General features: G+C 42.9%; 1 protein-coding gene across 1 annotated transcript in view; it reads left to right on the forward strand.

Annotated features, from left to right (window-relative positions):
* ADCY8 (adenylate cyclase 8) overlaps positions 1-15,593 on the forward strand; it is a 1,090,843-nt gene that overhangs the window by 424,253 nt on the left and 650,997 nt on the right. The window contains exon 3 of the mRNA XM_078686748.1: positions 8,216-8,346. Within this exon, the coding sequence (XP_078542874.1) occupies positions 8,216-8,346 (131 nt within the window). The remainder of the gene's footprint in view (positions 1-8,215; positions 8,347-15,593) is intronic.

Below are 15,593 nucleotides of genomic sequence, written 5' to 3' on the forward strand. Positions count from 1 at the left end.
TTTCCTAATGGATTGAACACTAGTGAAGATTTTTACACCTACCTTCATTAGATTATCTTCGTTATTTTAAACATATCCGGTTAGCTGTTACCTCCCTCCCTAGGATAAGAATTGTTTTTTAAACTTTGTTTTGGAATATTGCTCCTTCCTTTTTTGCACACTGATTCTTTAAGCACTACCTGAAGCTTGACATAACATGGGTATATGAATTTTCTCGGTCAGATGACCAAAGGCCCACAAGGGCTAAACAGACTGTATAGACCAGGATAATATTTGTGGGTCTATATCAAATTCCAAGGGCAGTTTGTTTTATTTTAAGATTACATTAGAAATAAAACTTATTAGAACTGCTTTTTGCAACCATGTATATATTTCGAAACTACAATTGAATTGGTAGCAACATGTCCCAATTATGTGTTATAAATTCAGCAAAAAAAAGAAGTGAATTCATTTGAATATACATACTCATTTTTTTATATTCATATATATTTATATATGTATGCATAATTGTATATGCTTTTATGTATTTATATATTTATGCATGTATATATTTATGCTTGCAGAGGATTATGCATATTTTTCTATTTTTTATAATATTTATATTATTCTATGTAGGAATAGCTATTTTTACCCATACAGAATTCTAACATTTGAATTGAGTATGGTTATTGTGTAACACTGTATTTTACAGAGATACACATGAACGCATGTGGGTAAATAATTACTATTGTTGTTTACAAGAAAGTATTTCTTTTATGTCTACTAGCTGAAGGGGAAGTACATCGGGCACTAGCACTTTAAATTTCTGTAAACTTTTTTCGACATGTCATGTGATCAAGGCCCCACGCAAGCTGAGACGCGTCATGGCGGTGGTGTTGGGCACTAAACAATAAAGAATTTGCACCATCCATCCGGGATCGCCTCGTCTTCAAAGAGCACATATTGCTATTTCGGAAATGTATTCGTATAGAAACATTTATGAATGTTATACATTCCTATATATACACACTCCACATCTATAAACCTTGAAAATATTGTGATGATCAATGTGGTGGATGCAATATTTTTGTAATGGTATAAATCTCATGCGATATAGTGATACCTTCACCCAACAGGAGCCTCGTTCCTAGGGCAAAATCGCAGTCCCATTGCACAGTATCAATAAATTCAGCATTTTGCCCCTCTAAATGTGATTTACTCATAAGAGCAGATAGCAGATATGTGATTGTTACATAATACTTCAGGATGGGCCAAACCATAAAGGTTGGTGAACACCACCTTTAAAACAGAGTTCCCACTATTATTTGCAATAGCTGTTATGCCCTGAAGTGGATTTTTTCTGGCTACTCGTGTGTTTGTCTACAATCAACTTGTCCTGTCTTCTGGTAGATTTTCACCTTTTTTCTTTTCTATTCATGATTAGAATAATTCTCTGAAGAGTCTAGGATGGACGCCCAGTCCCAAATGCACATGCATCTCTTCCCCAGACAGGAAATCAACAGCTGTAAAAAGGAAAAGACCAGAAATCAGCTCTTGCAAGATATCGACCAAGGATCTTGGATAACATCTAGCCACAAATAAGACTGATTTTCTCATCCACTTCAATCAGGGAATTGTAAGCCTGAGGGTCTCAAGGCGCTGAGGGGGGATCCGCAGATCTGTTCAGCCAAAGAGCCAGGTCTTGAGGGTCTTCCTGAAGGTGTTCAGGGAGGGGGCTTATCTGATGTCTGCCGGTAACTCGTTCCAGGTTTTGGCTGCAGTGTGAGGGAAGGATCTTCCACCTGCTCTGTCTCTGTGCATGCGTGGGGTTTCGGCCAGTGTGAGGTTGGAAGATCAGCGGTTTCTTTTGGGTACTTGGAAGCTGATTCTGTCGTTGAGGTATGTGGGTCCATTATTGTCTAGGCATTTTTAGATGTGAGTGAGGATTTTGAAAGTGATTTTTTTCTCCATGGGGAGCCAGTGGAGACTTTGTAGGTGTTGACTGATGTGTTTGTGTCGGGGGATGCAGAGGACGAGTCTGGTGGCGGTGTACTGTATTGTCTGGAGTTTGCAAAGTACCACCAGGTGCTGTCCCATGCAGAAGGGGTGGTATGGAGGACGAGGACTTCTGTCTTCTAGGCGTTGAGCTTCAGGCAGCTGTTGGTCATCCAGACTGCGACGTCTTGCTTTCCTTTCTGGAAGTTGAGTTTGGCAGTAGTGGGGTCTTTGGTGAGGGAGAGGATGAGCTGGGTGTGGTCGGCGTAGGATACAATATTGAGGCTGTGGCTGCGAGGGGGGGCCATGTAGATGTTGAAGAGGGTGGGGCTCAGGGATGAACCCTGTGCGACTCCGCAGGTAATTTTCATGGGGTCAGAAAAGAAGGGTGGGAGTCTGATCCTTTGGCTTCTTCCTGTGAGGAATGATCAGATCCAATCCAGGGCTGTTCTTTGTAGGCCTGCGTCATGTAGTCTGGCAATTAGTGTGCGGTGGGACACAGTATCGAAGGCCGCCGATAGGTCAAATAGGATGAGGTCAGCGGAGTGGTCTTGGTCCAGGAGGGTGCGGATGACATCTGTGGCGGCAAGGCGGGCGGTCTCTGTGCTGTGGTTGCTTCAGAATCCGGATTGGGATGGGGTCAAGGATGCCGTTCTCTTCAATGAATCATGTCAGTTTCCTATTGACTGTTTTCTCTGCAACTTTCTCTGCGAAGGGGAGACGCGAGATGGGCCGCTAGTCTTGAAGTCGTTGGGGTCAGCTGTGGGCTTCTTGAGCAGAGGTTTGACTTCTGCGCGCTTCCCGTCATCTGGGAAGGTGCCTGTTTTGAAGGTGGTGTTGATGGTGCATTGTAGTTCGGGTGCGATGGTGGCCGTGGCTCTGGGGTAGATGTGAGGGGGGCAGGGGTCGGTGGGGGCCCCCGATTGGATGCTTTTCGTGGTTGAGGCGGTGTCTTCAGCCGTGATCAGTGTCCAGCTGGAGATGGTGAGCTGGCTGGTGTTTCTGGGGGGTGGGGCCGTCTGTGGTGCCTGGTGGATGGTCAATGAAATTGTAGTAGATGTTTTTGATTTTGAGGTGGAAATAGGTTGCAAGCTTGTAGAGGTCTTGGGATGGGGTGATGTCTGTGGCTTCGCTGCGTGGGTTGGTGAATTCTTGACTGACACTGAAAAGTTCCTTGGAGTTGGTGGAGTTAGCCAGGACTTTGTTGTGGATGAAGTTCCTCTTGGTGGCTCTGATCTGGTTGTGGTAGTCCTTCATGGCGTCCTTGTAGGTGGTGTGGTGTTCGGTTGTCTTGGTGTTTCTCCAGTTCTTCTCCATGCGTCTGCAGGTGCGTCTGGCTTCCTGGAGAGCAGTGGTGAACTAGGCGGCTTTCCTGGGGCGTTGTCTGTCGGGGTTGCATAGTGGGGCGAGCTCGTCTGTGCAGTCAGAGATCCAGGTGTGGAGTTCTCTGGCTGTGTCATTTGCGTCGGGTGCCCAGGTGTGGTTGTCTTGGGTGAGAGTGGAGTTAAGTTGCCCACTGGTAACCTTGCTTCAGTTCCTTCGTGGTGGGCATGGGTCTGGTTTGGGTGGAATGTATGAAGTTACAACGCATACGTTTACAATGCATGCCTTTACACTGCAGTTTTTACATTGCAACATCCTTTACAACGCATACATTTACATCACATACCACTACAACGTTTTTTTAAAACTACACTTACAACGCATTCCATTCCATTGCATTATATCTTTACAATGCATACCATTACAACACATAGCATTACATTACATTTAAGGTAAGCGTTGGATAGTGTAGTGGAAAAATTACTATTATAACTCCAGGGGGTGCAATAGTAGGGCAAGTGTTGGATAGTGTAGGGGTAAAAATGACTATTCTAACTCCAGGGGGTGCAACAGTAGGGTAAGTGTTGGACAGTGAAGTCTCTCTTAAGTCTGTCCTACTACTTTTGGTATTCACAGAAGGCCTTTAGTAATAGTAAAGTTAGAATTTGGTCTTAAGTTTGACTTAAGACAGATTTAAGACAGACTTAAGACAGTCTTAAGACAAACTTAAGACAGACTTAAGACAGAAGTAAGATAAACTTAGGAGAGACTTAAGACATCCTTAATACAGACTTAAGATAGATTTAAGACAAAATCCTAACTTTACTACTACTAAATGCCTTCTGTTGTAGTATAGTTCCTATATTCCCAATAGGCTGTGCGCATTGGAATAATATATCCTATAAATTAGACGTAGGACTGAGGTCAAGTAGGTCTCTATCGAATATATTAAACTTAATAGTGAATGCCGGCTAGCTCAGAGGTTACTAGAAACTTTCTCGAATTTACAAGAAGGGATTCGTTTCTGACAACCGCATAAACATGACAACTTTGTTTCCCAAGAATAAGAAATGTATCTCTAGAGTCGTGGAAACATTAGAAAAGTATTTCACTCAGTCACTCGTGCATGCTTCGTTTCTACAGAGGTGCAGAGAAATAGAGAGATGGGCATTTTTCAATAAAAGGTTTTATTGAATAGTCTTCTTTCTCATGTAAGAAAAGTGAACTGCTACAATCGTAACGCAGACTGCAAAGTATAATGCGTACAGCGAGAACAATATTATAAAATAATACTGTAAGAGCATTGTATGGTTTCTAAACCATATATAAATACATACATAAATAACAATGGCTAAAAATTACTTAACTGGTGCTTCTAAAATACGCCTACTCCAATGTGCCTAATCTAAGTATAGTACGCAGGAAGGAGTAAGTGTGTTGTAGCATAGGTTTAGTTTTTCTTTGCTAATAATCTATCCAAGGTTTATCTAGGTTCTAATCACCTCCATACCTTTAGTTTAGAATGAAGGAGGTCTGGTATCTCAGTCTCGGGACTCGATTTCCCAACACCCCGCAAGGGGAGCTTAGAAACACTGGAGCTGGATTCTCACCGAGAGAAATGCAGCCTCTCGATCAGTGCGTCAGCTGGAGGGTTGGCTTTCTTCGGCACTTGCTGTAGCAAGCTGCGTCGGGCAAGTAGATAGTCGAACTGCTCCGAACCACCGTGTCTTGCTAGAGCAAGTGAAGGCTTAGTTATACCTTTAAGGTGTCTAGTTTGACGTAAAGTCGGGCATAATTACGTCAGGAAAGAACACCAAGGGAATAGTAGTCCTTTGTAAAGTACATGAGTTCTTGTACAAATCAATATTCAAGCAAGGGAATGTCCCTGTCTGCTTGAGCCAATTTTCCAAGAAATCGTTGTGACGTTTTGGTACGGGTGGAAGTAGCCATGCCTGTATTTGGTGTGCATGGGCTATGTCTAAATAAGGGAAGGATTTCTATGCCTATATTAGGGCAATGTGAATTGTACCTATATAAGGGCATGAATCCGGAAAATTCACTCGGATCCAAAAAACGCCAGACAACACTGAGGAAACCAAAAGTAGTAAGTTTAGGATTTTGTCTTAAGTTAGTTCTGTGAATCGGGCCCACTATCCGTTGTAATGACATGCAATTTTACACCTGAGTTGTAGTGACATGCGATGTAGTGTCATGCGGTGTAGTGACATGCAATGTAATGGATGCGTTGTAGTGACATACGTTGTAAAGGATGTTGCGATGTAATGCCAGTGTTGTAAATGTAGTGCGATGTAATGGTTGCGTTGTAAAGGGGTTTCCTATTTGGGTGCCTTGCGTTTGTTGATAGCGAAGTGTACGCAGTGGTGGCAGCTGCATTGTGTGGCTGAAGTGGACGCTGTTTCCTGCTGCGAAGATGGGGTCGAGGGTGTGTACTGCTATGTGGGTGGGTGTGTTGGTGAGTTGTGTAAGCGAGATGCTGGCGAGGTTGTCACGAAAGATAGTGGAGTTGGGGTCACTGGGGTTGTCTAGGTGGAAGTTCAGGTCTCCAATTAGTATGTAGTTTGTTGAGGCGATGGAGTGAGGTGCGATGAAGTCGGTGACGGTGGTGGTGAAGGGTGTTCGGGGGTTGGGGGGGTCTGTAGACGAGGGTCCCTCGGAGTGCGGCTTTTGGGGTGGTCTGGAAGTGCAGGTGTTCGGCGTAGGGGAAGATTTCGCTGGAGGTGGTGAGGTGGAGGGTGCTCTTGTGGGTGATGGCGAGACCCCCTCCAGGGGGGTTGGGGTGGTCTTTCCTCTGGATCTTGTATCTGTCTGGGATGGCAGTGCTGATGTCGGGGCGGAGGATTCTTTGGTCCAGGTCTCTGTGAAGAAGGCAATGTCGGGCGAGAGAGAGTCGAGTAGGTTCCAGATTTACATGGCGTGTTTGTGTACGGAGCGTACGTTGAGGAGGATGCATTTTAGAGTGTCGCCGCTGCTGGTATCGGCGGTATTGGAAGGCGGGGTGGCGGTGATGGTCTGGCGGCAGTGGAGGCAGGAGAACTGACCTAGACTTCGTAATGTAGCTAAAAATGCATCTCTTCAAAAAACACCATGTTCACTGATAAAGAACTACCAAGTCCTCTCTCTAGGCTGAAGGACAAAGAGAGTGCATCCTCCCTCATTCCACAATTATGTACACAACATTTAATCGGTTCTCTCATGCAGTTAACTGCATTACGTTTCCTCTCACCCCCCTTATTGTGCTTGCTGAACAAATGGGAGCAAAAATCATAGCGTATGCAGATGATACGCAGCTTTTATTTACCTGGAAGGATGCAGCAACTAACACAGAGGTTGTCCGTTCGTGCCTTTCCGCTGTGTTTAACTGGTTAGCAGCTGCACAGCTGAAGTGCAACGAAGACAAGACAGAAATTTTGCTGTATGGCCAATTTCCTTCTAATTTCAGAGACCTCTTGTGGCCGTCTGATTTTCCCCAGCCAGGCTCAATTACTATCGCTGCCAAGAATTTGGGAGTCTGGTTTGGAGAGGATCTGAGATTCGAGGCACACATAAAAAAACTTACTGCTGTGTGCTTCGGGTCTCTAAAAGCCATGAGAAAGTTCTTCCCGTATCTGCCATCATCAGCTAGAGAGTCGGTTGCTAGAGCTCTAATTTTATCTAGGCTCGACTATGCCAACTCTCTTTTTAGCGGCACTCCAGCTTTTTTAGTTGCCCGATTGCAGATTATCCAAAATGCGACAGCACGGCTGCTGTATAACATTCCCAGCAGAGAAAGCGTGCGAGCACACCTAAAGGAACTTCATTGGCTGCCGATTGCTCAAAGGATAACTTTTAAAATTCTCACTTTAGCATTTAAGGCAGTCCATGACATGGGACCATCCTATCTAAGAAAAAGATTTAGCCGCTATGTCCCCACACGGCCGCTACGTTCAGCCGGCTGCAACCTCTTGAGTGTGCCCCGCTTCCAGCGAGTACGACTAGGAGGATACTCGCTTGCTGTTGTCGCAGCCAGGTCCTGGAACGCCCTTCCTCTCTCCATGAGATCGATTGAAAATTTTGTTTCATTTAAAAAAGCACTAAAAACTCATCTTTTTATAACAGCCTATTAGTGTCATGTTTCCTTTAGATGGCCACTTGCTTGTTTTTTTTTTTTTTTTTTTTTCTTTTTCGCGCCAGGATACTCTGGAGTAATGGAGCGCGTTATAAAACAGCAAATAATAATAAATAAGTTCAATTCATATGCATATTTTGTATGCTCTATAAATATTCACCTGCTTTAAACGATTTTGTTTTAATGTCTTTGTAATGTAATGTTATCATCTAGAGAAATGGGTAATACTGTGGATTGTGTATAATGTTAAATGTGCTGTGCCCACTTAGTTAAAGATAACTGAAGATGAAAACAAGGAATGTATGCTAAGTGTTTATAAATACATGATTGCAGCCAATTTGCCACTTTGCAAAAGACCACATTGTAAAAGTGATGACTCTACTCTGCAGTGATACTATTTGTATTTGAAGCTGTTGTATGGATTTTACTAAGAATTTCAGAAGTACTGAACATCTGCATCTGTTGTATATTTCCAGGAGTACTTTAATTTGCAAAACTCATACCTGCTCATTTTCAACTAGATGGAAATTCATGCATTAGTAAATGATGTGACAATATGCAAAAGCACACACATTTCTTGCTATTGTTTCCCAAAAGTTCTTGCGACTCAAAACATGTCTTCTCTGATAACCCCTAAATATATGAATGTTTCCCCTCTCCTTCCCCACCACTTACTCCTGAGCTTCACTGCAGTAAACGAGTGTTTATGTGTACAGTGGGACATTACCATAATAAGTTTTACATATACCATTTAGCGAATCAAGTTAATTTCTTGATCTTGCTTTGTTGCAGGAGCGGCTGGTACTCTCCGTGTTACCTCGATTTGTTGTGCTAGAAATGATCAATGACATGACCAACGTAGAGGATGAGCACTTGCAGCATCAATTTCATAAGATATACATTCACCGCTACGAGAACGTCAGGTGAGTCAGGCCATTCACTTCAATGGCTTTGTATAATGCATAATTCAAAGTAGAACACTGGAATGTTGAGGGCTCTATTGAAGACATGAGAGTGGGTTACCTCCAGTAGTGTGCCAATACTGGCCCTTGTAGGCCTGATCCAGCATCCCATTATTGTGTTTCTGTTTCTACCAGTTTAATTTAGAACATTCTTCCTTCAATGGGAGTAATAGCTCTCGGACTGTACCGGTTGTTAAAGGCCCTCTTCTTCATTAAAACCCCACCAGCATGTCTTGGGACTTTAACAATCAGTATAGCCCTCGGATGTGGGCTACAATTCTATACTAGTATATCGTAATCTTGGGAGGTCCATTGAAGAAAATGGATAAACAGATGGCCAATAATGTGCTGGCAGAGGCCTTCTGCACCAGCCTTCCATGGTGTGTTTTTTGGCTTTGCCCTGTTTAGTTTAGAATAGTCTATCCTCAGAGGGTGGATAAGAGCCCACTGTCTTGGGGCTATTCCAGTTGTTAAATGCACTGTCACCTTTGTAACTTTAACAACCAGTATGATGCCTGGCAGTGCATTTACATACTATGATTCAGTATACATGTTCTTAGGTGTACGCACCCATCAGGTGCTAAATGCTGTGTGATTAAGACAATTAATAATTGAAAGCTCATTTGCTGTTCTACCTCTATAGAGAAGTATGCCAATATGCAAATAGGCCATATAATGTGTGTACTTATTACTAGGACCTCTGTACAGATGCTGGTTTAATCATGTTTTAAAAAATTGTTTTTTTACCTGACCCACTGATTTATTGCACTCTCGTAAAGTATGTCACACACTGGTAGGCTGGATTCTGTGGAAAGAAATAGTAGAAATACGCGAAACAATAATGACATAAACAATTTAGAACATGGGTACTCTTTTAAGTTCAAGATAAAGTTTATTAAAATAAAAGAGGTGTCAATACAAAGTCAAAGTAAAATACAATATCAGTGTCGAGGTCAAATACGGAGAAAAAAAAGAAAATGCATGAAACAGTACAATAATGAAAAGAGGAAAAAGATATACAATATATGAGGCTATCCGAAGGAGAGCAAAATAAAAGGCATTTGTGAAAATTAACGAGTTATAAAAGAAAGAAATGGAACGAAAGGTGAGTCATGGAGGTTTAGAAACCTCTTGCTGAGAGGGAGATAAACGGGTAGAACGTTTAGCACAGCCATCTAGATACAGGGTAATGGGAAGCCATAAGGCATGTCTCTTCGGGGCTAGGGTAAGAGGGTAAACAAATGCAGTATCCAATCTGTGATTATGGCAAACATTAAACCACCAAGCTTTGAAGGTAATATTGTTCGAATTCTTCCAGTTAACAGTTATCTGCTGAAAGGCAACCGCTATTAATAAATCAATAATTTGTACATTAGAATCAACATGTGCGCAGGAAGGAGATAGGCTTCCTAGAAAAATGTCAACAATAGAGAAGGGAGAGGTAGTATGGAATATAGAATTGATTTGATCCCAGACTTGAGTCCAAAAGGTGCGAGTTGAAGGACAAGAGAAAAGCATGTGGAGGAGTGTAGCATTAGGTGCGGAGCAAGACCAACAGGAGTCTGGGGTTAAGGGAAATCTCTTGTGAAGTAGAGATGGAGTGTAAAGAAGTCGGTTGTATATAAAGAAAAGTGTTTGTGTGAGGGAGGCAGCTCTGGAAGATTTGCGAAGTTTAGTCCAGAGTTTGTCCCATAAGGAGGAAGGCCAGGACGTGTTGAAGTCAGTTTCCCAAAGCTGTTCCACCGTTGACTTCGGTCGGGGAGATAAGGGAGTATGAAAAGAATGATAAATGGAAGAGGCTTTAGGTCCAGTGCTTAACAAGGCGTGAAGACATGAGGCTGGACTAGGTGGGTCAGAGAGGGGAGGGGATCGAGGAAGAGAGTTGTAGGCAGATAAGACCGCATCTTTTAGCAAAGGGAATTTATAGGCAAAAGAAGAAGGGAGTGAAAAAGTCTGACGTAGGACAGAAAAAGATAAGAAATCCGATCCTTGAAATAGTTGGGACACCCAGAGTAAACCTCGTTGTCTCCAGGTTTTCCAATAAAAAGGTTTTTGCTTAATGAGGATGCTATTATTGTGCCAGATGGGGGACTTGAGAAATTCAGCGACCGAGGCAGGAGGGTCTGGAGAGGAGCAAAGGAGTAACTTAGCAGTGTGTTTGTGAATAGGGGTAGAGAGAAATTGAGGTTTGCGGGAAAAGGAAAGGTATTCAGCGAAAGAAAAAGGAGAAAGGGAAAGACGTTCGATTGTAACCCATAAAGGGGATGGTTCATCTGGATCCTTCAACCAAAGGGAGGCTTGCCGGAGGAGGAAAGCCTTATGATAAATGGGAAAATTTGGAAAGTTAACCCCACCCTCTAATTTGGGAAGACGAAGTCGGAGCAAGGACATACGCGGTTTCTTGTGGGACCATAGAAAGGAGGAAAGAATAGTGTTGATTTTCCGAAAGAATTTGGTCGGGATAGAAACAGGGATATTGGAGATGACATAAAGGACTATTGGGGTAATCATCATCTTAACAGTATCAAGCCGGCCCCACCAGGAGAGATAAAGGGGATGCCATCTGGAAGTGAGATCGGAAAGTTTCTGGGAGCATTTGTTGAGGCAGAGTGAAACGGTATCTGAGACAGAAGGGGTAATATGCAAGCCAAGATATTTGATGTGAGTAGGACTCCATGTAAAGTTGGATGCGGCAAAATCTGGTTTAAAGGTAAATTTGGTGAGGGGTAGGATCTCACATTTGTCGTTGTTTAATTTATAGCCAGACAATTGAGAGTAGGCCTGAACTTCAGCGAGGAAAGCGGGAATAGAGACAGAAGGGTTAGATATGAAGAGGAGAATGTCGTCTGCATAAGCAGCTAGTTTGATATGGGTATGAGAAAGTTGAAAGCCATGTAAGTGGGGATTCTGACGTAACCTGGAGAGAAAGGGTTCAAGGGCTAGATTAAAGAGAAAGGGAGAAAGAGGACAACCCTGACGGACTCCCCTACCTAGATTGAAAAAGGATGAGATTAAGCCATTGGCACAGACCGCGGCTCTGGGATTGGAATAAAGGAAAGAAATGAGAGTGATGAAATTGGGACCAAACCCAAACCACTTTAGCGTAAAGAAAAGAAAAGACCATTCAACTCTATCGTATGCCTTCTCGGCGTCTAAAGCAATCGCAGCCAGGGAATCGTTGAAACGGGAGGATTTAGAAAGGACGTTGAAAAGGAGTCTGGTATTATCTGTGATATAGCGGCCTTTAACAAATCCGGATTGTTCGGGGCCTAGGAGTTCTGGGAGGAAAGGATCTAATCTGATAGCTAAGGACTTGGCATATAGTTTATAGTCAATGTTGACAAGTGAAATTGGTCTATAATTTTTGCAGTATTGTGGATCTTTACCTTCCTTGGGTATAATACAGATGTGGGCATCAGAGAAGGTGCCAGAGGAAGCACCGCTAGATACAAAGGAATCAATGAGGGCATGCACTTTTGGTAAAAGTAGGGAGGCAAAATGTAAATAGAATTCGACCGTGAATCCATCTGGGCCTGGAGCTTTATCTTTTTTGAGAGAGTTGAGGGCAGTACGTAATTCGCGTGTGGTTATGGGTGAATCGAGGGTAGATAAATCAACTGGAAAATTAGAGGGAGGTTGAATGCCTGCAAAGAAGGTATCAAGGGAGTGAGTAGAAGGGTGGGTGTCAGAAGAGTAGAGTGTAGAGTAAAATCGGGAAAACTCCTCTAAAATATCATCATCTTTATAACGTAAAACAGAAGTAGTAACAAAAACAGATTCAATATTCAATTTGTTTTGTTTAACTTTCAAATAATTTGCAAGAATTTTCCCCGCCTTATTTTTCCCACCATAAAATTTTGAGCTAGATTTCAGCAGGTATAAGGAGGCGTCTTCAGTAGCCTGCTTGTTGTATTTCATTTTGGCCCAAACAAGAGCATTCAAGCTGTCTCGGGAATGGGAGGTATAGAAGGAGTGTTCTAGATGTTTGATTTGAAGTAGGAGGTCACTAGTATGTTTATGCGCAACTCTACGTTTTGTGGCAACGTGTCTGATAATGAAGTCCCTGGCAGCAGCTTTATAGGCATCCCATATGGTGTGTTTGGGTAGAGAAGGGGTATCGTTGAGGGTAAAAAATTCAATGGAGAAGTTCGTGAAGGATTCAGTAAATTTAGGATCGAGGAGAAGGGCATTGTTGAAGCGCCATCTCTTGGGTCCGATAGGTTTGGGGAGAATGTCGATGTTAATGAGTACCGGGGCATGGTCAGAGAACATTATAGGGCCAATATCAGCTTGGGTGAGGGATTGCGACAAATGATGGGAAAGGAAGATGTAGTCAATACGAGATTGCGAGTGGTGTACAAGGGAGTAAAAAGTAAATTCTTCAGAGGTTGGGTTGCAGATTCGCCATCCATCGACAAGTTTGTGTTGAGAGATGGCATGTGTAAAAAGTTTGTGAGATTTATGAGGAACAAAAAATGAGTTGGATTTCCTATCTAAAAAAGGGTCAAGGGGCAAGTTACAATCACCAGCTAAAATAAAATTGTCATCTATACATTCAGTAATACGAGTGGTGAAGGAGCTCCAAAAGGCGGGATTACCGCCAGTGGGGGCGTAAACATTAAGCAGGGAGAGAGAGGTGCCCTTCGAGGAGAGCTTAACAAACAACCATCTACCTTCAGGATCAAATTCAGAACACAAAACTGAATGAGGAAAAGATTTGCGAATTAACAGGGAAACACCATTCCTCTTACCATCACCGGGAGCGGAAAACACTGCCCCCACCCAACCTCTTTTAAGTTTTGCAGCTTCAGTGTCAGATAAGTGAGTCTCTTGTAAAAAAGCAAAATCAACATTCAGTTTAGCTAAATGGGAGAGAACTTTTTGTCTCTTAATTGGTGAGTGTAAATCTTTAACGTTCCACGATACAATACGTAATGACATTAAGTAATATTAAAAGAGTAAAGCGTGAAAGAAGTAAGAAAACAAGAAGAAGCCTCAAATAAGTGCGTAGTACAGCTAAATGGAGAGGGAAGATGAAGAGAAAAAGATGCGAGAGTAAGTGGAAAAAAGAAGAATAAAGAACGTGGTAAAAGGATCTCAGCAAAAGGTAAGGAGTAAAAATAGGAAAGAAACAGCAGGAAAGAGAAAAACGGTGAAGATGAAATATCAGGATCAAACCCGAGGGAGATTGAAACGAGGATCAAGGTAAGTCTGAGAGAAAAAAGGAGGAAAGGAGATGAGAGAGGAAAAGATAGATAATGCAAGCATATGAAAAAAGGGAGAATAGACGAAAAGAAGCAAAATTGTGCGAAAAAGAGTGACACCAAAAGAAATAACAAGGTGAAGAAGGGCACGAGATCAGGAATAGATACAACAGATGAAAACATTTCAAAAATAGAAAGGGAAGAAGGGTAGGCACTTACAAGGGTGATGGAATAAGGATACAAAATCTGGAAAGAGGACGAAGGGGATGAAAACGAAGATGAGACGATGAGACGAGGGGGGTAAGGCCAACCAACGGAGGGCAGGAAAATGGGGCAACGAGACGTCCAACCAGGTAGACATGACGGGCGCTAAATAGGGATCTGCAAAAGAAGGAGAACAGCGTGATTAGGTAAGAAGAAACATGAAAAATATACTATGACAATAAAACAGATAGATAAAAATGTATAAGACAGCAACGGGGGTCAGCTAAGTCAAAAAGACTAGTCAAAAACAGGAACGGGGATGAACAATCAATGAGAGTAAAGAAACATGAATAGAAGGCTAGCAGGATGGTAGGAGAACCAATTACAACAATGTGAAAAGTCACGGAGGAAATGAGGATGAAGAACTGGAACTGGAGAACTCCATGTTGACAGGACCGCAGGAATTGAGGAAACTTCGGAGTCGCACTGGATCTTCATAGGTTGTGGTCTTATTGTTATTGGTAACTTTGAATAGGCAAGGATGAAAAAGACCATATCTAGCTCCAATAGACCGAAGATCTGCTCTCATGTCAAGGAAGGCTTTGCGTCGAATAGCAGTGGCCTTGGCATAGTCTTGGGCAAAGAATAGGGTGGAGCCAGACCAAGTTAAGCGTGGAGAAGCTTTAGCAGCCAGGAGAACCTTCATAGATCCGTGTATTCGAGAAAATACATTATGACACCTCTAGGCTTTGTAGATGGAGAGGCAGAAGATGAGAGTCGGCCAAGCCTGTGAGCACGCTGGATGTTGAGCGTAGTGTCTTCAGGTAGATGCAGGAGCTTGGGCAGAAAGGACTTGAAGAAAGTGATAGGGTCATTCCCCTCACAACCTTCTTTCAGGCCGTAAAGACGGAGATTATTACGTCTGTTTCTATTTTCAAGGTCCTCCACCTGCTTCTGGAGAGAGGACAACTGCAAATCCATGTGAAGAATCTTGGTGGCAGATTCCTGAAGAGATGACACAGACTTTTCCACGGTGGAGACTCTGGCGTCCATCTGAGACCAATTGTCAGTTAGCGTTTGCAATTTGGCATTAGTCTCCTCCATGTAGGGGCGCAAGGCTCTAATCTCCTCAAGTGGCAATTCCATGGAGATGACTGAGGAGGATTTCGTGGGAGAGGGGGGGTCCTTTTTTAACCTCTTTGAATTGGTTTTAGAGGTATTCTGTGAAGGAAGATCCATATTAGACAGCGTGTCACTGGCGATGGAAGGTGCAGAAGCTTCTAAGTGAGCTAGCGCTGTGAATAGTTTGGAGTTTTTAATATAATTGCGCTTAGGGGTCCTGCTGGAGCAATTCGCCATTCAAGCGTGCGTAAAAAGGACTGTAGAAGACGCACGAATTAAGGCTGAAGGAATAAAAATAGATAGTAGGAGCAATCAGCGCCCAAAAATGTAGGAGATCGTAGAGAAAAGCCAAAAAAGAGTCAATGAAGTAATGTGACAAAAGAAAAATGTCAAAGTAGCCAAAGGAGAAAGGTGACTCCTATTTTAGATCGCAAGGAAATTGCGGGCAGAAGAAGCAAAAAACAAAATGGCGGCTCGTTCTGAGGGAAGTGAGATAGACGAAGTAATTGCCATTTATGATGCCAAAAAGCAAAGAAAAGTCACCTGTGTAGGTCAAAAGATGTCCTCATAATGGTAGAGTGGGCGAAGACAAAGCAGGAAGCTTCATGGCGCTGGAGTGCAGACGTGAAGAAAGTTCGCGTAGGTAAGAAGCGCCGCTGCGAAGGACAAAATGGCGGC

The sequence above is a fragment of the Lissotriton helveticus genome, chromosome 4_1 (assembly GCF_964261635.1).
Source record: "Lissotriton helveticus chromosome 4_1, aLisHel1.1, whole genome shotgun sequence".
NCBI lineage: Eukaryota > Metazoa > Chordata > Amphibia > Caudata > Salamandridae > Lissotriton > Lissotriton helveticus.